This window comes from Aedes albopictus, chromosome 2, assembly GCF_035046485.1.
Source record: "Aedes albopictus strain Foshan chromosome 2, AalbF5, whole genome shotgun sequence".
Taxonomy (NCBI): domain Eukaryota; kingdom Metazoa; phylum Arthropoda; class Insecta; order Diptera; family Culicidae; genus Aedes; species Aedes albopictus.
Genome location: NC_085137.1, coordinates 268,507,784 through 268,532,625, shown reverse-complemented (window position 1 = coordinate 268,532,625; position 24,842 = coordinate 268,507,784). Strand labels below are relative to the sequence as shown.

The window sequence follows — 24,842 nt, the reverse complement described above, 5'->3', positions numbered from 1 at the left end:
ACCGCAATATCAATTTTGATAAAAATCAAAGTCCGATCGCAACTCAGTTACTATAGTAAGCTGCGAACTTATATGCACTTTGACGATAAAGTACCCAAATGTAAGTAAACGAATGTCGAAATGTTTTACACCAAAAAAACAAGGAAATTTAAGCGCATAGGGTGGGGCGGGGCAAGATGGGTCACCTAAGGATGGATCACCATAACTTTGTAAATGCAAATCGTATTGGTTTGTATTCGCCCGCTTCTCTTTAATACACTAGTTAGCTATGCTAAGAATGGAAAAAAAGTTCAATAAATACAAAATATGATGTTAAACAAGCAGTTTAAAAAAGTGATCGATTTTGCGTCGTGAAAAAAGTGCGGGGCAAGATGGGTCACCTTTTAAGTAATTCACATTTTCTCAACGAAAAACGTCAAAATATAAAATTTGTTCTGCATTTATATATGCTTCATATCCATACTGAGTAAACAAGAGCTACTAGTAAACATTTTATAAATTTATTTGGAAGATAAAAAACTTTACGATTTGAGTGATCCTAAGGCGACTTGAAAATCGATGTTTTCACTAAAAAATTATCATAATTTTATGTTATAATTTTAAGCGTTCATTCCGCTTGATTGAAGTCATTTATGAGATAGTCTTGTAATAAAAAATAAATAACTTTTGAATGCTCCAAAAATACGATCAAAATTGAAGGTGACCCATCTTGCCCCGCAGCCGTTTATATGGAGATTATATGGAATGTATCGCATAAGAAAAATGGCTTAAAACCATTTTAATTTTTAATTTCCAATGAGAGTGAATAATTTTTCAATCAATGCCCCAAACTTTTGTATATTCATGCTGGTCATCTAACAAAATTATTACCATAATCAAAACATGAGTAATGCGCCCGAAAATGGCACTGGCCCATCTTGCCCCGCGACCCATCTTGCCCCGCCCCACCCTATACATTGTTGAGATATATTTTTTTATTGTTCGTGCAGTTGAAAATCGGAATTTTTGACACGCGAAAATCGATTTTTCTCCTAAACCGTGTGTCGGACGTACGTCGGGCACAGTGCGCTGGATAGAGGGTCAGGTCCGCTGTCCAGCGCACTACGTCCGACGTTAGGTTTCACGTATGGATTTTGAGAAAATTCGATTGTCGGGTGTGCACTTCGCCTGGGTTGACGAAACACTTCTCTTCAACCCAGGCTAAACGGCAGATAGCATGGAAATAGAAAGGGAGTGAGAGAGATGCGGATACAAAATGCATAAATAATAGTAATTCGGTGTATACTTTTATTTCTGAGTGTGGGGAAACTTCGGGTTTCAACCGCGACGACAATATGGGTTTTCAGTTGGAGCTGCGTGACAGCTTATTTGTCAAGGCTGAACCCGTTATTCAAATTTCATCTCTACATAGACCAATGTTTAGACGGAATAGGCTATGTTGCCCGTTTTAACACTAGTTTTTACATTGTGTCTAAGTAGTTCTAATCAAATTTTGCATTTTCCCTTCCGTTGCTATATCTGTCCTTAGTCATGTGAACCCTAATTCATGTCAAGTTTATGTTGTTTTCAAAAGAACTCTTCATCTACGATCTGAGGCACCAGGAATGTCCATGTTTAATAGCGAATAATTTCTTGGAAAAAACATGGCACAAAATGCTGTCTATGTTGAGAACTGTACTTATGCTTCTTCAAAGAAATATTAAGTAATATGTTTAATCAAATTGAGACCCGTCAAATACCAAATGAAAACAACAACCCTTGCTACGATAGCACCTATGTTGGTAGCCACCTACAGCACTGGCGCTATCCCCATTGGTAGACAACATGTCATGGGCTCCCAATGATGTAAAATACAAAATCACTTTGTCTATCCTAATGCGCAGCCTTATCTACAATCCTTCGTAATCTTAAATTTTGGCATTAATTGCACAGTCAAATCGATCAGTTATTCTCTCATTCGTGTCTATAAAAACCATGTCACACTCCACTCTCACTCTTACTACTTAAGGGCGGACGGGACGGTCGAGAAAATATCCGCCATTGCTCTGTTGCTACTAAGATGGTAATCTCAGATTCTACTTCATATTTTGCAACAAAAACCTATCATTGTGTATGCTCACTTGCAGTGCATATGCTGATTGGTTTTCAGCATCTTCAGTGCGATAGGTCTCAAGATTACCATCTTCAAAATCGCGAGGCAAATTGTTAGAAAGAGAGGCAAGATAGGAAAAATAACACGGCGTCCCGTTTCACCTTAAAAGGTCTGTCTTTTCATACACAAATCACGTCCAAATAGTCATTAGTCAATAGCCTGTTGATAATGTGAGATTTTCAAGGGATCAAGTCTACAGCGCCTTCGTTCAGAACTCATAAGCATCTAGGTGCTGCGAATAGAAACGGTTTTATTTTTCAAGCTAGCTAACACACACCAACACACTCCCGGCACACAGCTTGTAAACACGCACGAGCGTTCAATTTTCTTGCAAACACCTCTCTCAGCGCAGTTGTCAAACATGCCGTCGCGACGCTGTTCGGAAATGGTAAACATGATCAATCCACCATTATTCCAGTTTTGTTTTCGTGTGCAAAGTTTATTATTTTCCATTCGCGATGGAAATTTTGATGGATAGTTATTACAAAATTAGCTGAAAAGGGTTCAAAACAATGTTTATCCTTCTCCTCGCTTTCCAACGGATTGACAGCGGCAAATGGAGATATCGTGACTACAGTTTTGATTATATCCGCAGCACCTAGATAACAATACTCTTCAATCAAGCACACAGGTACAACAAGGTTTAACATAACCTCTATCTTCAATGTTTGGCTCCCAATGTTTGGCTCCCGCAGAGAGAGCATATTGAGTCAGTCCGCGATACTCAGATAAGCATTCATTAAAACCAAACCATAGCTGACAGTAGAACAGTGTTACATCACACCCCGAGGTTCTACACATACTTATGCATTACATAGACCCAAATTATTCTGGTGATGCCAGCAGACCAAGATCTCAGACCTGTGTTGGTCCCCAAATAAATTGAACCTCGATTAATCAGCTTTTAGGAGTGTTACTGTATGTATGCTAGGACAGCAAGATATGGAAGACTATAAATATAAAATATACACGCAGAAAAATGGCGCTTGTTTAAAACAATAAAACGCATGGTTGATTTTCAAACTGAGAATTTACTTATTCCAAAGTTATATTTAATTGTTTTCAATTAGAGTTTATCGATGAAAACAACCGATTACCATCATTTCATATAATGTCAAAAATTTCATTTGTTTCAACAAAATAAAAACCATAAACATGGTCCGAAAGCACTCACACATCTATAAAATGCTTACCCCAACATCGCCACAACGAAGAAGGTGCAGCAAATCCATCACGCCAACTTCCAAGTGCAGCTTTGGTCATGATGGATAACGCGCAGGTACTCACGACAGCATCCACAAAAAGTTGATCGGTTTCGACTTTTTTGACTTTTTTTATGTCGAATTCGTTTATTTGCACCGCCTGCACCGCTTTGCCACCGGGTGTAGCAAACTTGCACCGAAACCGTTCGTTTATTCGCAGGTAGGGTATCGCGCTACTTGGGCGGTGGTTTTCTTCGTCTGTTATTTTCGTCTGTTTTCCACTGTAACTCGGTCAATTTTGAACCGATTGACTTGAAATTTTGTACACGGGTAGATACTATACCTATCTGACCGCATTCCAAGAATTGTGTCAATTGGTTCAAGATTGACTGAGTTATAGTGGAAAACAGACGAATATAGAAGCCACCGCCCAAGTAGCGCGATTCCCTACTGTTCTGTTTTGACACCCGATTGGCACCGGTGCAAGAAAATGCTACACCCAGTTTGAGCGCGGTGTAGCAGGTACAAAGCTAGTTTTACCAATACATGCATATCGCTGAACTTGTATCGTGGTTTTGTTTTGGTAGGAATGATGATTTTCTCTTGCGCATTAGGTAAACAGTTTTCTTGGATATTCATTTAACGGCAAATCTGTGCGTTTAAAAATTATTTAAACTTGATCGATGATTATCACGTCTTTCAATCAACTTCTGAGGAATCTTCAAAATTTATCGGTAACATGAAATTTCGAAGTGTTGATTCAACGTATATTTTCCCCATTACTATTTTTTTGGGTTATCGCAAATATGTGGATTACTTTTAATGATTTTAATCATTAGAATTTTCTGTCGCATGGTGCTCTATATTATGAAAAAAATTGACGTAATAAAGTTTTGATAAGCCCAGAATAGAATAAAAATCTATTCATTCAAATTGGACTGAAATATTACTGAAGTAACATTTTGTAGGTACAAACAGTTTCAAAAACCGTAAATTCTATTTTTTTCTGACAACAAATATTGGATTTTTGAATTACATTGAAAGTCAAACAAATGTCACTGAAGGATGGTTAAAGCGTTTTTAATATGAGTTGCTTTTCAATAACGTTATGTTTTGAAAAGCATTTATTAATTTTTCTTTTTAGGTTGTAGCTAAACGTTTTCTATTGAACTGCCTTTAACATTTTTTGTTAAATTTGGGCACGTAGATCGTTTACAATTGTATGTGTCGTGTATGTGGGAGTTTCCCGGGAGGAATAATACGACGCGATTTACTTTAACCGATATTACATTTATTATATCCGCGATTTTTCTAATGAACGATAAATTCTCTGCTGGAGGCGTTTACCCAGCATGACGAACTGACTGTTCTATCACAGACAAACAGACGTATCACTTGGAACAAAATGCGATAAAAACCATCGTCACGCAAACCCAATCGCCCAATGCTAATTATGCTGTGGTACGCAAACCCACTGAGTAGATGGCGGTAGTGAGCAAACGTCAAACAGGAGCAAAAGCGATGTGAGCGCCATGAGCGAGCGATTTGCGAACTACGGAATATTTAAATAATCCGTTAAAAAGGGAAACGATGAGAAGTGAGTAGAGTGAGACGTCTGTTTGTCTGTGGTTCTATTTTCTCAAGACTTAAAAATACACTGTTACAAAAGAACTGGTATAAATGGAATGATCTCATACACAACATTTCTTCCCCTCTATGGAGAAAACTTTAAAGGCGGACGACGTTGTCTTTCCGAACGTCGCAGTGCTGGCTGGTCTCTTTGTTGGTTGGGCTTCTCCCTTGGATGTTCCGGAGTGCCACACGGTGTTGAAAAGTGTGCCTCCGGCGATCCTGACGCAACTGAAAATTCATTTCGGTCAGCAGCGTCTGGCGGTTGATTTTGTGACGTCATCGCATCCTCATAGTAACGCACCCGTCGACTCAGCATACCTTTTTGTTCATCTGACGTTGATCCATTTTGAGAAACGAGCGGTGCCGACGCCGACGGCGCCGACCATACCGACGGTGTGGGTGGTTTGTTGTTTTGGTCGTCGCCGAGTAAACGTTGAATTTGGTCTACGTGACGTTTTACGAGTTTTCCGTTGTAATCGATTCTGTAGTGCAAATCTCCCAGCTGTTCGGTAACCGTACCGGGAATCCACTTATCCATGCGTCCATTTCCTGAAAGAAAGTATACATTCTGTCCTGGATTGAAGCACCGGAACGTCGAGTCGAAATTTGATTTTTGCTTCTCCGTGATTCTCTTGCTTGCGTCCAATGGTCTCACCAAGTCCAGCCGCGTCCGGATGTTGCGCCCAAGGAAAAGCTTTGCTGGGGATTCAGCGGTTTCCGAATGAGTAGCTTTTCGGTACTGGCGAAGAAACTCGTTGATATCGGCTTTCAGCGTATTTTTCGTGATGCCCATGGATTTGAGAGCTTGTTTCACCGTTCGAACGTACCGCTCAGCCTGGCCGTTGGTGGCCGGATGGTAGGGAGCAGAAAGCTTGAGGAATTTAACGCCGCTCATCTGAAGGAACTGCTTGAACTCGGAAGCGGTAAACTGTGGACCGTTGTCCGATACCAGCGTCGTAGGTGCACCGTAAGCAGCAAAAAGTTCATCGAGGATAGTGATCGTAGCGGCTGTCGTTGTTGACGAAGTGACCTTGACTTCTACCCACTTGCTGTAAGCATCGACGATTATCAGCAGCATCGTGTCCGCCACTGGGCCCGCGTAATCAATATGAATACGCTCCCACGGTCCTTTTGGGTACTCCCAATGGTGTCTGCTGAACGTTGGCGGCGCGGGTGCATGTCGTGCGCACTCGCTACATGATCTCACTGCCCGTTCGATGTCGGAATCGATGCCTGGCCAATATACGAAGGATCGAGCCAGACTCTTCATTTTTACCACTCCCAGATGTGCAACATGCAGGTCGTTCAATATCGGCTGCCTAAGCGAAAGCGGAATTACTACTCTGTGCTCGAAGTGAAGACAATTTGCTGCTAGGGTGTATTTGTCTTCCGGGGATTTATAGCCGCATTGGGAGAGATCGCGACCTGTTTCTAGAAGTTGAACGAGTTTTCCAAGGTGACCATCTTTGCGCGTTTCTCGGGCAATGTGTTCTGCTCGTACAGGAAGCTGCTGAATTTGATGTAGAGCAAAACCTTCGAAATCATCCACATTTCCTCCTTCCTGCGCTTTCAGGGAGTTGATTCCGGATGTCTCTCTGGTCGGTATACGGGAACAATAATCGGCGTTCGTATGTTGCTTTGTCGGCTTGTACACTATATCGAAGTCAAAATGCGCCAGGTAATCCGCATAATTTGCCATCCGACTAATACACAATGCCGGAAGTGACTTCTCTGGGTGCAGGATCTGTGACAGCGGCTTGTGATCTGTGATCAGCGTAAACTTCCTGGCATACAAGTAGTGGAAGAATTTCTTTACCGCCCACACTATCGCGAGTGCTTCCTTGTCTATTTGGGGGTAACGTTGTTCCGTACTTGACATGGTTGTGCTGGCATATGCAATTGGTCGCTCCAACCCGTTACTCAACCGGTGTGATAATACGGCACCTAGACCCGTTTTGCTCGCATCCGTTGCTAGGACCAGCGGTAGAGACGGATCATATTGCATCAGTACCTGGGGTGACGTCAATACTTCCTTCAAGTCCAGGTAGGCCTTGGAGGCCTGGGGTGTCCATTCGAATGCGTCAGCAAGAAGCATGTCGCGTAGGCTTCTTGCCCTTTCAGAGAGGTTCGGAATGAAAGCATTGTAATAAGTTGCCTTACCTAAGAAAAGTTGCAGTTCCTCCGGTGTCGTTGGTCGAGGTGCATCTCGGATGGCTTCTACGTGCTTATCTGATTTGTGCAATCCGTGGCGATCTATCTTGTGACCCAAGCAATCCAGGGATGACGCGGCGAACACGCATTTCGATCGGTTTAGTCGCAGTCCGTGAAGTCTCAGCCTGTCCAGTGTGACCGTTAGCGCTTGGAGAAGGCTGACGAAATCTTTTGCGAACACGATGATATCATCGTAGAAGCTGACGACAACGTTGTCCAACCCTTGGAGAATCGACTCCATACGCCGCTGCCAGATTGCTGGAATGTTTGCCGCTCCATATACTGCACGAGTTGGACGAATTAGTCCGTGCGTCGCTGTGTTCAGCGTCAGTATGTGGCTGAACTCCTCATCGATTGGCAGATGGGTATAGGCGTCGGTTACGTCGAGATGGCAGAAAACTGTAGCTCCGTTCATCTTGTTGAAAATAGTTTCGATTTTTGGTATGGGATGCTCGTCCACTATCATTCTCGGGTTGACAGTGGGTTTGTAGTTTCCGGTGATTCGCAAGTCTCCATTTTTCTTCACTACGATGTGAGTCTGGGATGACCACTTGGAGTAATCCACCTTCTCGAAGAATCCAGATGCCAGTTTCTTGTCTATCTCAGCTGCATATCGCTCACGTAGAGCGTGTGGCACATCCCGGGCTTTGACGAACACAGGAGATACGTCGGATTTCAGATGGACCTTGGCAGGAGGTCCCACTAACTTACCTGGAACATCGCTGAACACATCTGCAAAGCCGTCTAACAGGCTCGAAAGGCGGGTAGTTTGGTCCGCTGTCAGTTCCGAGCTGTTAATTAAATTGATCGGCTCGGAAAACAGCCGATTCAGGTTGATTTGCTCCACGAATTGGGAAATCCACTCACGACCAAAGAGTGAATCTGACTCTCCGGCTACCACGTATAGATTCAACCGGCGGTTTGTCGTTCCGACGGTTACGTTCACAGGAAGGCGTCCTAGGCAATTGATAGGGTGTCCGGTGTAGCTTGAAAATTTCCTGTCCGTTCTTAGCAGCGAGTACTTTGGTTTGATGCCTCTCAGTTTGGATTCAGCGATAATACCGCAGGGTGCTCCGGTATCCAGCTCCATGCGTAGGCCATGACCGTCAATTTCGACATCAATCATTTTCTTACCGGTGGACGCTATATCGTGAACTTGGCTCAGCGACTGTACGACGTCGATTTCCGATGGTGGCAACTCCTGTGATTCCACCTGGTCTGCCGATGTGTCTTGACCAGATGCTCTCCTCGATCGGCATACTTTCGCAATGTGGCCCTTGATGTTGCAGTTGTGGCATCTCACATCACGAAAACGGCACTGGCTTCGTAGATGTTGGCCTCCGCATCCTTTGCAGGCCCCGGTTTCTTGGTTGTTGCTTCGTTGATTGAAGATTGACTTCTTCCTTGTCTTCGTGCTTTCATACCCCAGCTTGTTGGTCTCCTCGGCTATTAGGGACGGCGCACCTGTATTAACCTCCCGCGCCGTGTTGCGGGTCGCTTCGAGAGTGTAGGCGATCTCATACGCTTCCTGGAAAGTTGCTGGCTTCTTTGCTATGATCTCATCGCACATATCACAAGCTTCCAGGCCATGCAGGAGTTGTTCGGTCAACATTCGGTCGAGGAAGTCTTCATATTCACAACCTGCAGCACCCTGTCTCAAACGAAGAACAAATTGAGCAACCGATTCACCTTTCTGTTGAACGATCTGTCTGAATTTGATGCTCTCAACGTATTTGTTTTTCTTCCGGTCGAAGTGATCGATCAGGGTAGTTTGCAGGTCATCGAAATCTATCGTTGCCGGATCTTGAGGGCTCACCAAAAACTTCAGAGCGTTGTTCAGCTCCGCACCCATGTGAACTCTGGCGTAGTTTCCGTACTGAGCCTGGGGTATCTGGCTCAGTTCCAAGGCCCATTTGAACCGATTGAAATAATCGGCGACGGAGGTTCCTTCAGTTAGGCGGTACTCGGACATCGAGAAAACGGGAATTTTCGGTGCGGCGGTAACAGCTCCCCCGGCTGCATTTTGGGAGGTTTGCACTTGCTGGATGGCACTTCCAATGGACGTCCTGAGTGCCTCCGCAATCATTGCTGAGAGCTGTCCCAGCAGTTCACTATTTTCGTGCGCCATTTTGAAATTCGGGAAGACGAACGCGATTTCGACGGACGCGAAACTTCGATTTCCGTCCGCGGCGAGAATCCGACGATCCCACTTCTGACACCAAATTTGTCGTGTATGTGGGAGTTTCCCGGGAGGAATAATACGACGCGATTTACTTTAACCGATATTACATTTATTATATCCGCGATTTTTCTAATGAACGATAAATTCTCTGCTGGAGGCGTTTGCCCAGCATGACGAACTGACTGTTCTATTTTCTCAAGACTTAAAAATACACTGTTACAAAAGAACTGGTATAAATGGAATGATCTCATACACAACAGTATGTTAGCATCCTTTTTTATTAGGCAACGGAAATTGTTAAATTCTAAAAAGTTGTTTTTAATTGAAAAATTATGATATTACGAGAATTTGAAGAAGATAAATAATGTAGGAGTGTTAAAACATTGGATAACAATTTTCAAGTAACATTTATTATTACAAGTTCATCATGTAGTACTAGTGGATTACTGAAAACTTTTAAAATTGTTTAATTGGATATAGAAAGTAAAAAAATAAAAAATAATTTTATTCATCACGAAAATCATGAAAACATTGATTATGTTTATTTTTGATATCCTTTATTGTTTTCATTGACGCTCTCCCGCGCTCTTACTAATACCATCATAAGCTGTCAACGAATTGCACCGAAACCGTTCGTTTTTCCGGTGTCAATTGCTACACCGGTGCAGTGCACCGTCGGGAATAAACGAATTCGACATTAGTCGTTCTCCTCCCCATCCGCTTACCGACGGTCTAAAAATAGATTTCCGAGCTACCGCAGCTGCTGCCGTCACCAACACAATAACATTCCGGGTTTGTTAGTGGCAAAAGTGCAGTCGTTTGAATCAATCTATTATTTCATGTTTAAAATACCAAATCTCTGTTTTAACAAACTGTCAACAATTTCGACAAACGAAAATATTTGTATTATCAAAAAATAGGACAGTTCAGTTTAAACTAGAAATCAGTTTGTCGCTATAGTAAACTGAAAAATCGGTTGATTTGAACTAGAATTTAATTGTGTTTACAATTTATTTTTCTGCGTGTAAAGTTAAAATCAGAATAACTTACCTTAATCCACATTATCTAATAAATGTGAATGTAAAACCATTTTAGGTTTTACGCTAAAACTCCTCGTTTTCTCCTGTGCCAACGAACAAGCTCTCCTCATCGCTAAAACCGTAAAAGACTGAAGGTGTCAAGGAGCTGTCGTCGCTGTCCCAGTCGGAATCGCTGTCCTCTTCGTACTCCGACTCGATCATTGTTTCAAAGATTTTCTTTGTTAGCTCCTTCATTTTTGTTCTTTCTAAGGCCAGTAGTACACAGGGTCAAATATTTGACAAGGAAAGAACTCAAGAAACAACATCAGTTTGACACTAATGAAAATTCGATCGAGTCAAACAAGATGTTTGAGCATTGGTTTCTTTTTGGACAAATATTTGACCCTGTGTACTAGCAGCTTAATGCTCAGACATGGGGAAAAAAACCGAACCGGTGCGCCCGTGTGACGGTTTTGTATACCAATACTCAACACGTGTTGACGAGTCGTGCACACCGGTTTTGGTTGAGGTTTTCGTTTACCGGTAAACGAAATCTCAACCTCAACCAGAGTTTGGTTTCCAAAACACAACTGCTCGTTGGTTTACCATTCACTCGTGTAAATGAGTTTTGGTTTTGGTAAACGAAATCTCAACCGCGGTTTCGGTTCAAAATCTTAATACTGAACCAGGTTTTCTCGGCACACGGGTTTACGGTTCAATACGGGGCTAGAGAATTTTGAGCAGTGATGCCGAAAAAGAAGAGTCAAGATGGCAGCGTTCTGTTTAGGGTATGCCTCTAAAACCATGCAATTTGGGTATATTTGATATGGGGAAGTTGTCTGGAGCCCAAAAATGGTCATCTGAAAATCCAAGATGGCGGACCAAAATTCAAGATGGCGGCTGTTTTATAGGACTTTAGCCTCTAATACCATGCAATATGGGTATTTTTGATATGGGGAAGTTGTCTGGAGCCCAAAAATGGTCATCTGAAAATCCAAGATGGCGGACCAAAATTCAAGATGGCGGCTGTTTTATAGGACTTTAGCCTCTAATACCATGCAATATGGGTATTTTTGATAAGGGGAAGTTGCCTGGAGCCCAAAAATGGTCATCTGAAAATCCAAGATGGCGGACCAAAATTCAAGATGGCGGCTGTTTTATGGTTCTTTAGCCTCTAATACCATGCAATGTGGGTATTTTTGATATGGGGAAGTTGTCTGGAGCCCAAAAATGGTTATCTTAAAATCCAAGATGGCGGACCAAAATTCAAGATGGCGGCTGTTTTATAGGACTTTAGCCTCTAATACCATGCAATATGGGTATTTTTGATATGGGGAAGTTGTCTGGAGCCCACAAATGGTCATCTGAAAATCGATCGATGGCGGACCAAAATTCAAGATGGCGGCTGTTTTATAGGACTTTAGCCTCTAATACCATGCAATATGGGTATTTTTGATAAGGGGAAGTTGCCTGGAGCCCAAAAATGGTCATCTGAAAATCCAAGATGGCGGACCAAAATTCAAGATGGCGGCTGTTTTATAGGACTTTAGCCTCTAATACCATGCAATTTGGGAATATTTGATATGGGGAAGTTGTCTGGAGCCCAAAAATGGTCATCTGAAAATCCAAGATGGCGGACCAAAATTCAAGATGGCGGCTGTTTTATAGGACTTTAGCCTCTAATACCATGCAATATGGGTATTTTTGATATGGGGAAGTTGTCTGGAGCCCAAAAATGGTCATCTGAAAATCCAAGATGGTGGACCAAAATTCAAGATGACGGCTGTTTTATGGTTCTTTAGCCTCTAATACCATGCAATATGGGTATTTTTGATATGGGGAAGTTGTCTGGAGCCCAAAAATGGTCATCTGAAAATCCAAGTTGGCGGACCAAAATTCAAGATGGCGGCTGTTTTATAGGACTTTAGCCTCTAATACCATGCAATATGGGTATTTTTGATATGGGGAAGTTGTCTGGAGCCCAAAAATGGTCATCTGAAAATCCAAGATGGTGGACCAAAATTCAAGATGACGGCTGTTTTATGGTTCTTTAGCCTCTAATACCATGCAATATGGGTATTTTTGATATGGGGAAGTTGTCTTGAGCCCAAAAATGGTCATCTGAAAATCTAAGATGGCGGACCAAAATTCAAGATGGCGGCTGTTTTATAGGACTTTAGCCTCTAATACCATGCAATATGGGTATTTTTGATATGGGGAAGTTGTCTGGAGCCCAAAAATGGTCATCTGAAAATCTAAGATGGCTGACCAAAATTCAAGATGGCGGCTGTTTTATAGGACTTTAGCCTCTAATACCATGCAATTTGGGTATATTTGATATGGGGAAGTTGTCTGGAGCCCAAAAATGGTCATCTGAAAATCCAAGATGGCGGACCAAAATTCAAGATGGCGGCTGTTTTTTAGGACTTTAGCCTCTAATACCATGCAATATGGGTATTTTTGATATGGGGAAGTTGTCTGGAGCCCAAAAATGGTCATCTGAAAATCCAAGATGGTGGACCAAAATTCAAGATGGCGGCTGTTTTATGGTTCTTTAGCCTCTAATACCATGCAATATGGGTATTTTTGATATGGGGAAGTTGTCTGGAGCCCAAAACTGGTCATCTGAAAATCCAAGATGGCGGACCAAAATTCAAGATGGCGGCTGTTTTATGGGACTTTAGCCTCTAATACCATGCAATATAGGGCCCATATAGCCGAGGCGGTAAACGCACGGGTATTCAGCATGACCATGCTGAGGGTGACGGGTTCGATTCCCGGTCGGTCCAGGATCTTTTCGTAAAGGAAATTTACTTGACTTCCTTGGGCATAGAGTATCTTCGTGCCTGCCACACGATATACACATGCAAAATGGTCATTGGCAGAGGAAGCTCTCAGTTAATAACTGTGGAAGTGCTCATAGAACACTAAGCTGAGAAGCAGGCTTTGTCCCAGTGAGGACGTTACGCAAAGAAGAGGAGAGGAGGACCATGCAATATGGGTATTTTTGATATGGGGAAGGTATCTGGAGCCCAAAAATGGTCGTCTGAAAATCCAAGATGGCGGACCAAAATTCAAGATGACGGCTGTTTTATAGGACTTTAGCCTCTAATACCATGCAAATTGGGTATTTTTGATATGGGGAAGTTGTCTGGAGCCCAAAAATGGTCATCTGAAAATCCAAGATGGCGGACCAAAATTCAAGATGGCGGCTGTTTTATGGTTCTTTAGCCTCTAATACCATGCAATATGGGTATTTTTGATATGGGGAAGTTGTCTGAAGCCCAAAAATGGTCATCTGAAAATCCAAGATGGCGGACCAAAATTCAAGATGGCGGCTGTTTTATGGGACTTTAGCCTCTAATACCATGCAATTTGGGTATTTTTGATATGGGGAAGTTGTCTGGAGCCCAAAAATGGTCATCTTAAAATCCAAGATTGCGGACCAAAATTCAAGATAGCGGCTGTTTTACAGGACTTAAGCCTCTAATACCATGCAATATGGGTATATTTGATATGGGGAAGTTGCCTGCAGCACAAAAATGGTGATCTGAAAATCCAAGATGGCGGACCAAAATTCAAGATGGCGGCTGTTTTATGGGACTTTAACCTCTAATATCATGCAATATGGGTATTTTTGATATGGGGAAGTTCTCTGGAGCCCAAAAATGGTCATCTGAAAATCCAAGATGGCGGACCAAAATTCAAGATGGCGGCTGTTTTATGGGACTTTAGCCTCTAATACCATGCAATTTGGGTATTTTTGATATGGGGAAGTTGTCTGGAGCCCAAAAATGGTCATCTTAAAATCCAAGATGGCGGACCAAAATTCAAGATGGCGGCTGTTTTATAGGACTTAAGCCTCTAATACCATGCAATATGGGTATATTTGATATCGGGAAGTTGCCTGCAGCACAAAAATGGTGATCTGAAAATCCAAGATGGCGGACCAAAATTCAAGATGGCGGCTGTTTTATGGGACTTTAGCCTCTAATACCATGCAATATGGGTATTTTTGATAAGGGGAAGTTGCCTGGAGCCCAAAAATGGTCATCTGAAAATCCAAGATGGCGGACCAAAATTCAAGATGGCGGCTGTTTTATAGGACTTTAGCCTCTAATACCATGCAATTTGGGTATATTTGATATGGGTAGACGTGTGCGCCGAATATTCGGCGTGAACTCGGCGTGCGTCGCCGTGGAACTTCTTAAACAATTATGAACAAAGTTAACTACTTTCTAATGATTGGATTACAACAAGTGGACATCTAGCTATGTGGTGCTGCAGAAATTTTCATGTTTTGATGATGGTAGCCTTTCTGAGAAGGGATACGCCGATCGGCGTGCGGTTTTCACGCCGCCGCCGCCGCCGATTGCCACGCCGACACGCCGATGCATCCTGGATCGGCTTCAAACAACATAACTATAAGCTTTTTTCACCAGTGCATAGGTATAACACCCCTTTACCAATCCCCGTTTAAAAAATATAGTATACTTGATTCTTGTTGACTTGGGAAGCCGCACGCCGATTCACGCCGATTTCCCATCGGCGCGGCGCGGCGCGGCGGCGCACACGTCTAGATATGGGGAAGTTGTCTGCAGCACAAAAATGGTGATCTGAAAATCCAAGATGGCGGACCAAAATTCAAGATGGCGGCTGTTTTATAGGACTTTAGCCTCTAATACCATGCAATATGGGTATTTTTGATATGGGGAAGTTGTCTGGAGCCCAAAAATGGTCATCTGAAAATCCAAGATGGTGGACCAAAATTCAAGATGACGGCTGTTTTATGGTTCTTTAGCCTCTAATACCATGCAATATGGGTATTTTTGATATGGGGAAGTTGTCTGGAGCCCAAAAATGGTCATCTGAAAATCCAAGATGGCGGACCAAAATTCAAGATGGCGGCTGTTTTATAGGACTTTAGCCTCTAATACCATGCAATATGGGTATTTTTGATATGGGGAAGTTGTCTGGAGCCCAAAAATGGTCATCTGAAAATCCAAGATGGTGGACCAAAATTCAAGATGACTGCTGTTTTATGGTTCTTTAGCCTCTAATACCATGCAATATGGGTATTTTTGATATGGGGAAGTTGTCTGGAGCCCTAAAATGGTCATCTGAAAATCTAAGATGGCGGACCAAAATTCAAGATGGTGGCTGTTTTATAGGACTTTAGCCTCTAATACCATGCAATTTGGGTATATTTGATATGGGGAAGTTGTCTGGAGCCCAAAAATGGTCATCTGAAAATCCAAGATGGCGGACCAAAATTCAAGATGGCGGCTGTTTTATAGGACTTTAGCCTCTAATACCATGCAATATGGGTATTTTTGATATGGGGAAGTTGTCTGGAGCCCTAAAATGGTCATCTGAAAATCCAAGATGGTGGACCAAAATTCAAGATGGCGGCTGTTTTATGGGACTTTAGCCTCTAATACCATGCAATATGGGTATTTTTGATATGGGGAAGTTATCTGGAGCCCAAAAATGGTCGTCTGAAAATCCAAGATGGCGGACCAAAATTCAAGATGACGGCTGTTTTATAGGACTTTAGCCTCTAATACCATGCAAATTGGGTATATTTGATATGGGAAGGTTGTCTGGAGCCCAAAAATGGTCATCTGAAAATCTAAGATGGCGGACCAAAATTCAAGATGGCGGCTGTTTTATAGGACTTTAGCCTCTAATACCATGCAATTTGGGTATATTTGATATGGGGAAGTTGTCTGGAGCCCAAAAATGGTCATCTGAAAATCCAAGATGGCGGACCAAAATTCAAGATGGCGGCTGTTTTATAGGACTTTAGCCTCTAATACCATGCAATATGGGTATTTTTGATATGGGGAAGTTGTCTGGAGCCCTAAAATGGTCATCTGAAAATCCAAGATGGTGGACCAAAATTCAAGATGGCGGCTGTTTTATGGTTCTTTAGCCTCTAATACCATGCAGTATGGGTATTTTTGATATGGGGAAGTTGTCTGGAGCCCAAAAATGGTCATCTGAAAATCCAAGATGGCGGACCAAAATTCAAGATGGCGGCTGTTTTATGGGACTTTAGCCTCCAATACCATGCAATATGGGTATTTTTGATATGGGGAAGTTATCTGGAGCCCAAAAATGGTCGTCTGAAAATCCAAGATGGCGGACCAAAATTCAAGATGGCGGCTGTTTTATAGGACTTTAGCCTCTAATACCATGCAATATGGGTATTTTTGATATGGGGAAGTTATCTGGAGCCCAAAAATGGTCGTCTGAAAATCCAAGATGGCGGACCAAAATTCAAGATGACGGCTGTTTTATAGGACTTTAGCCTCTAATACCATGCAAATTGGGTATATTTGATATGGGAAAGTTGTCTGGAGCCCAAAAATGGTCATATGAAAATCCAAAATGGCGGACCAAAATTCAAGATGGCGGCTGTTTTATGGGATTTAAGCCTCTAACACCATGCAATATGGGTAGTTTTGATATGGGAAAGTTGTTTAGAGCCCAAAAATGGTCATCTGAAAATCCAAGATGGCGGCTGTTTCATGGGATTTTTGCCTCTTATAGCAGTCAATAGCGTATTGTTGATATGGGGAAGTTGTCTGGAGCCCAAAAATGGTCATCTGAAAATCCAAGATGGCGGACCAAAATTCAAGATGGCGGCTGTTTTATGTGACTTAAGCCTCTAATACCATGCAATATGGGTATTTTTATATGGGGAAGTTGTCTGGAGCCCAAAAATGGTGATTTAAAAATCCAAGATGGCGGACCAAAATTCAAGATGGCGGCTGTTTTATGGGTCTTTAGCCGCTAATACCATGCAATATGGATATTTTTGATATGGGAAAGTTGTCTGGAGCCCAAAAATAGTCATCTGAAAATCCAAGATGGCGGACCAAAACTCAAGATGGCGGCTGTTTTATAGGATTTTAGCTTCTAAAATCATGCAATATATGCACTACAGGCGTACCTCGATAGTACGTACCCTCGATACAGGTACTCTTCGATATAACGTACAAAAAAGTTTTCTCTTTGTACGTTATATCGAAGTGTACGTTATATCGAAGCAGAGAAAAGTTTAATATTTTTTATGCTACTATTGATGTATTCGACGTGAAATTATTCCAAAATAATGATTTCGGTGAAATTCACAAAACCAATAATGAAAAACTTGAGTTTTGACGAAAAAGTCATTTCGTTTTTTGTGCTTCGATATAACGTACATTTTGCTTCGATATAACGTACACTATTTTTTTCCTTAAATTGCGCTAATTCTGGGTCACAAGGCTAATGCTGCAACAAAACATTGATTTGGATGATTTCGTAATTTATCTAAGGGTTATTTGTGGGAAAATAAAAATTTTTTCAATGTTGTACGTTATATCGAAGCAAAATGTACGTTATATCGAATTCGCCATATCGAGGGTACGCTATATCGAGGGTACGTTATATCGAAGAGTAAGTTAAGTAGGTACTTCACGCTAAAATTGGGGATTATCGACCCCCTCCCCACTTCTTACGAGGTTTTCCTATACTTAACACATTGCTTGTCACATTGTCCCAACCCCCCCTTAACCTTATAGGATCTTATAACTCATTTTGCTTTAAAATTGTTATCAATAACTTGTTAATTTCAAAATGTGTTATTGAAATATTTTACAAATTCACTATTATTAAGTTGTTATTGAAACAAACAAAACGTGTTATTCAATTGGTCTTCCAGGAACATTTTTTTGTTATGATTTTTGTTATTTTGCCGCTTATGACAGACAAGTTTATAACATAATATGTTATGTTAATAACACAAAAATATCTCTTTTCGTTTCTCAGTTATTTTGCCAAAATAATATATTTGGTTATGCTGTAGTTATTGTCTTCTGTTCGGGGTAAGCTCCGTTCCGTAAGCTCTTAATGAAATTATTTCGGAAGTTTATTTAAGATTCCTTCAGAAGTTTCCTCTGGGGTTTGCCCAGGATTTCTTTTCTGAGAGGTTCCGCCTGGGATTCCGTCAAAAGCTCTTGCCAGGATTGTTCCAGGATGTTCCCCGAGATTCTTCCAGAGATTTCTGGATTTCTGTAGAAATTAATATCGAGATTCCTTCAGCATTACTACTTTTAGAATTACCTTAGTATTTTTTCCTGAAACTCTTCCAGGTATTTCTTTCGTGGTTTCTCCACCAACTTATTCTAGCATTCCTTTAGGAGGGAGCTATAACTAAGTTGCTTTTTCCTGTGTTAATTCAAGAAATCCTACAGAAACTACATGAGGAATTCCAAAAACAAAATACTCCTATAAAATCATAATGAACTCCAGGAGGATTTCCATTACAAACATCTGAAAGAATTCTAGAAGGGTCTGCAGGAATTCCTGACGGAGCTCTTGGTAGAAACCAAAAAAGAGTTCCTAGATGATTCCTGGAAAAAGTTCTCGAAGAAATCCCGGAATCAGTTTCTGAAAGAATTCCTAGAAGAAGCTCTAAGAGGAATCCCGGAAGAAGTTCCTGACAGTCACCAAGATGAAATTCCCGGAAGGAATTTCCGAAAGAATCCTGGAAAATCCCAGAAAGATAACCTGGTGAAATTATTGTAGGAATCCCTGAAGGAATACTTGAATCAGAAGTAGCTCCCGAAAAAAAACCGGAAGAAGTTCCTGTAGGGATGTCGGAGAAGCTTTTAGGGGAATACTGAATGAAGTTCTTGTCAGGGATCTTGTATGATTTTTTTAATTTTTTTTATTTATTATTTATTAAAGTGGATCTTTTAACTATTGTCATTCGGATCCACTCTTGTAGAATTTCTGGAAGGGTTTCAGAAGAAATTCCTGAAGAATTTCCAGAAGATACTCCGGGAAGAATCTCGTATGAAATTCCAGGAATAAATCCTTATGGATTGTTGCAAGGAGTTTTTAAAGGAGTCTCGGTAAGAATTTCTGATACAATTTCCGGAAGAACTATTAGAGAAATTCTGGGTGAAGTTGCTAGAATTTCCAGGAATATCATCTGGAAGCCCAAAAAAATAAATCCAGAGACATCCTAAACGAAACTATTCGAGAATCTCGGATGAAATTCGTGGAGGATTCCGGGAACTTCTTGAGAAATTCTGGAAGAAATCTCTTGAAGTCCGAACGTAAATAAAAAGGTCACAAAACATCAAAAACTTAGAAAAAAAAGATTCTTTAGCAACCGCGGCTTGTATTGTCCTATAGGCTGTACAAATTCAATTGTTTCTGAGTGAACCCGAATTGGGTTTTTAAATTAAGAAAAATGAATCGATTTTTTTACTTTATACGAAAGAGCACCTATTTCTGAGCCACTATGATTTTTTTCAGATTTTTAGAACTTTATTTTGGTACCTAAAATCGATTTCAAAGAGATTTTTCGAAATCACCTTTTGACAGCTAGGTAACCGTTTGACAGCTTCACCCAGTACAAAATGCGACGAGGGGTGATTCGACAAATCGCTCCCATACAAACTTCAAATTGATTTTTAAATAGGTTCCCCGGCACCAAAATTCATGAAAATTTGGATTTCGGCTCAGTTTCGCATGCAGATTCAGAATATGGAATTATCTCAACACCGCTAAAGAAGCCAATTGTGGGATACGCGGAAAGACATTTCGCGCTCTCGCTTGCTTTAGGGATTTCTTCAAGTTTCAAGTTTCTTTCAGTTCCGAAATTCTTCTAAGTGTTGGTTCCGAGATTTCTCCAGGGATTCTTTCTGGGATTCCTTAGGGATTCTTCCAGGAGTTTCTTCAGCGGTTCCTAATCAGATTCCAGGGCCTCTTTCAGAGATTTCTCCAGAGATTCCTTCCGAAACTTCACCAAGAATTTCTTCTGTAATACTTTTTCGGGACTTCCAGGATTTCTGCAGGAATTTCTTCCTGAATACCTCCAGGAATTTCGTTCCGGGATTTCTCCATGAATTCATTCCAAGATTCCTCCAGAAATTTATTCCAAGATTCCCACAGGAATTCTTTCTAAGATTCATCAAACAATTTATCCTTGAATTCCTCCAAGAGCTTTGGGATACCTCAAGGAATCCCTTCTCGTAAAAAAATTGAACTCGTGGAAGTGTCCTAGATGAAGCAATGTTCAGAAGATTTTGAAAATATCACGGCAATAAATATTGCAGGAGTAAATACTTCTAGAACGTTTTTATAACGATATATACGATATATATCTTGAATTTTGGTACGCCATCTTGGATTTTCAGATGACAATTTTTGGGCTCCAGACAACTTCCCCATATCAAAAATACCCATATTGCATGGTATTAGAGGCTAAAGAACCATAAAACAGCCGCCATCTTGAATTTTGGTCCGCCATCTTGGATTTTCAGATGACCATTTTTGGGCTCCAGACAACTTTCCCATATCAAAAATACCCATATTGCATGGTATTAGAGACAAAAGAACCATAAAACAGCCGCCATCTTGAATTTTGGTCCGCCATCTTGGATTTTAAGATGACCATTTTTGGGCTCCAGACAACTTCCCCATATCAAAAATACCCAGATTTCTTTTTTTTTATTAGAGGCTAAAGTCCCATAAAACAGCCGCCATCTTGAATTTTGGTCCGCCATCTTGGATTTTCAGATGACCATTTTTGGGCTCCAGACAACTTTCCCATATCATATATACCCACATTGCATGGTATTAGAGGCTAAAGTCCCATAAAACAGCCGCCATCTTGAATTTTGGTCCGCCATCTTGGATTTTCAGATCACCATTTTTGTGCTGCAGACAACTTCCCTATATCAAATATACCCATATTGCATGGTATTAGAGGCTAAAGTCCCATAAAACAGCCGCCATCTTGAATTTTGGTCCGCCATCTTGGATTTTCAGATCACCATTTTTGTGCTGCAGACAACTTCCCCATATCAAAAATACCCATATTGCATGGTATTAGAGGCTAAAGTCCCATAAAACAGCCGCCATCTTGAATTTTGGTCCGCCATCTTGGATTTTCAGATCACCATTTTTGTGCTGCAGACAACTTCCCCATATCAAAAATACCCATATTGCATGGTATTAGAGGCTTAAGTCCCATAAAACAGCCGCCATCTTGAATTTTGGTCCGCCATCTTGGATTTTCAGATCACCATTTTTGTGCTGCAGACAACTTCCCCATATCAAAAATACCCAGATTGCATAGTATTAGAGGCTAAAGTCCTATAAAACAGCCGCCATCTTGAATTTCGGTCCGCCATCTTGGATTTTCAGATGACCATTTTTGGGCTCCAGACAACTTCCCCATATCAAATATACCCATATTGCATGGTATTAGAGGCTTAAGTCCCATAAAACAGCCGCCATCTTGAATTTTGGTCCGCCATCTTGGATTTTCAGATCACCATTTTTGTGCTGCAGACAACTTCCCCATATCAAATATACCCAAATTGCATGGTATTAGAGGCTAAAGTCCCATAAAACAGCCGCCATCTTGAACTTTGGTCCGCCATCTTGGATTTTCAGATCACCATTTTTGTGCTGCAGACAACTTCCCCATATCAAAAATACCCATATTGCATGGTATTAGAGGCTTAAGTCCCATAAAACAGCCGCCATCTTGATTTTTGGTCCGCCATCTTGGATTTTCAGATCACCATTTTTGTGCTGCAGACAACTTCCCCATATCAAAAATACCCATATTGCATGGTATTAGAGGCTTAAGTCCCATAAAACAGCCGCCATCTTGAATTTTGGTCCGCCATCTTGGATTTTCCGATCACCATTTTTGTGCTGCAGACAACTTCCTCATATCAAAAATACCCAGATTGCATAGTATTAGAGGCTAAAGTCCTATAAAACAGCCGTCATCTTGAATTTTGGTCCGCCATTTTGTATTTTCAGATGACCATTTTTGGGCTCCAGACAATTTCCCCATATCAAATATACAGTCGAACCTCCATGAGTCGATGTTCCTTGACTCGATATCGACTCATGGAGGTAAATTTTTCCATACTGAAAAATAATTTCATGGTTACTATGATGGTCCCCTCAAAAATCTTCCCAAAGGATTTTTGTTCCACTACTCGATATTTCCTTGAGTCGATGGTCCCTTCAATATCGACTCATGGAGGTTTTACTGTACCCATATTGCATGGTATTAGAGGCTAAAGTCCCATAAAACAGCCGCCATCTTGAATTTTGGTCCGCCATCTTGGATTTTCAGATCACCAGTTTTGTGCTGCAGACAACTTCCCCATATCAAAAATACCCATATTGCATGGTATTAGAGGCTTAAGTCCCATAAAACAGCCGCCATCTTGAATTTTGGTCCGCCATCTTGGATTTTCAGATCACCATTTTTGTGCTGCAGACAACTTCCCCATACCAAATATACCCATATTGCATGGTATTAGAGGCTAAAGTCCCATAAAACAGCCGCCATCTTGAATTTTGGTCCGCCATCTTGGATTTTCAGATCACCATTTTTGTGCTGCAGACAACTTCCCCATATCAAAAATACCCATATTGCATGGTATTAGAGGCTTAAGTCCCATAAAACAGCCGCCATCTTGAATTTTGGTCCGCCATCTTGGATTTTCAGATCACCAGTTTTGTGCTGCAGACAACTTCCCCATATCAAAAATACCCATATTGCATGGTATTAGAGGCTTAAGTCCCATAAAACAGATGCCATCTTGAATTTTGGTCCGCCATCTTGGATTTTCAGATCACCATTGTTGTGCTGCAGACAACTTCCCCATATCAAAAATACCCAGATTGCATAGTATTAGAGGCTAAAGTCCTATAAAACAGCCGCCATCTTGAATTTTGGTCCGCCATTTTGGATTTTCAGATGACCATTTTTGGGCTCCAGACATCTTCCCCATATAAAAAATTATTACCCATCTATGCGAAATATTCTGGTACCACTGGTCATCCTGAAATATGATACCAGAAAGCTAGACCAATACACAACCAGAATTCGTTTACCAGAGACCGCGGTTTGGTTGAGGTTTTCGTTTACCGGTAAACGAAAACCTCAACCAAACCGCGGTCTCTGGTAAACGAATCACGGTTCGGTTTTCGAGTCTCGAGAAAAACACAACCGGCAGCAAAACCACACACTGTGTGCAGAATTCGAGAACACGTGTTGAAATTTCATGAACCGCTCCGGTTCTTTACCGGTATTTCCCCATGACAATGCTGCTTCTTGCCAGTATTGTATTGATTGTCCGCTTCTCTCTATGTCTTGGCGAATGCAGGTTCTCCAGGTGTATGCTGGCCTTCCCACCTTCTGTGGAGTTTAGGATTTCTCTGGGAAGGAATCACCCCTCACGTGCAGCACACACAACTTACCCAGGCTGACGTTGGTTCGCAAGTGGCAAGAGTGAACGCGGTTGGGTGACGCGTGGAGTTGTTGCTACGCAAGCAGGGATGCTAACATTGTCTGCTTGACAGTTCGCATCACATTCAAATGCGCTATATCGCCTGCTGTGATCATTCTCTTTATCACAGCTTTATTCAGTATTGTCTATCCGGTTGGAATCAAGACCGACATTCAATCAAAAATTGCAATTTTCTTGGTCCAAAAGTGTCGCAACTGTTTCGCATCTAGTGCGCTGTGTTGCTGACAACAACGGGAAGGATGCGCACTACATTTGACATGATTAAAAAACGTCGCGAGTTGGGTCGCGTCGCGACTTGATTGTGCGAAGTCCGGTTTGGTGGCGGCCCGACAATACATCTTATATCTCACATCCTTCTTCTACTCTAAAGAAGTTTTACACATTTTTAACATAAAATTGAATTTCCGTATCTCAATTTGGAGTATTTACTTACAACCATTCAACATAATTAACTGTTATATTACATCGTCACATACGTTGCAGCTGCTGCCATGGCTGCCGAATACAGTTTTCATTGTGAGGTACCATTCTGACTATGCTGCCGCTACTTTGTTTTCCAAAAAGATCGATCATTATAGTACTTAATTGTAGGAATGATGTTTTTCGACGAGCAATGGTAGCTTGCACAGTGACGTCAATAACTTCAATAACTTAATAAACCGTTGAATTTTGTGTTTCATCCTCGGAAAAAAGAAACGTTTTGAAATTGGCTTCATGTTTTCCCAAACTCCTCTGTGAGCTGATTCGTGCGTTTGCTCAATCATAAGGTTTTGTTCTTCGGATGTTTTAAGGTCAATCAAAAGTTGTTGTGTTATTACAACCTTGAATGACTTGCATCTACTGAAGTAATTTTTATATACTATTTGAATACTATTCATCAAGGATTCTGGACACATGATGCAATTTGTTCGCCTCAGATCCATATACTCTTTGAATATTTTTATTAACAAGGGAACGCCGAATACAAATCTTGTAATCGTTCTTCTAAACATCTTTGGAAATATCTCTTCGTAAATATCAGGTTCATCTGGGCCTAAATTTAGGATAATTTGATTACTGAATACGTTTAAAGGGAGTTCTGTACATTTTACAAACTCC

General features: G+C 41.3%; 2 protein-coding genes across 5 annotated transcripts in view; one reads left to right on the top strand and one right to left on the bottom strand.

The window, feature by feature from the left end:
* The window catches only part of LOC109621778 (integrator complex subunit 3 homolog), a 490,050-nt gene that overhangs the window by 216,756 nt on the left and 248,452 nt on the right, over positions 1–24,842 (top strand). The gene's annotated exons all lie outside the window — the stretch shown is intronic.
* LOC109406651 (uncharacterized protein K02A2.6-like) lies at positions 955–23,308 on the bottom strand. Its single transcript, XM_062854908.1, has 2 exons — positions 2,254–23,308; positions 955–2,002 (listed from the first exon to the last, which is right to left on the bottom strand). Exon 1 carries the CDS (start codon positions 9,323–9,325, stop codon positions 5,069–5,071), a length of 4,257 nt encoding a protein of 1,418 aa, XP_062710892.1. The 5' UTR covers positions 9,326–23,308; the 3' UTR covers positions 955–2,002; positions 2,254–5,068.

What these genes read in the sequence shown, in the direction of transcription:
- LOC109406651 (XM_062854908.1), bottom strand. Translation starts at nt 9,325, where the DNA reads ATGGCGCACGAAAATAGTGAACTGCTGGGACAGCTCTCAGCAATGATT.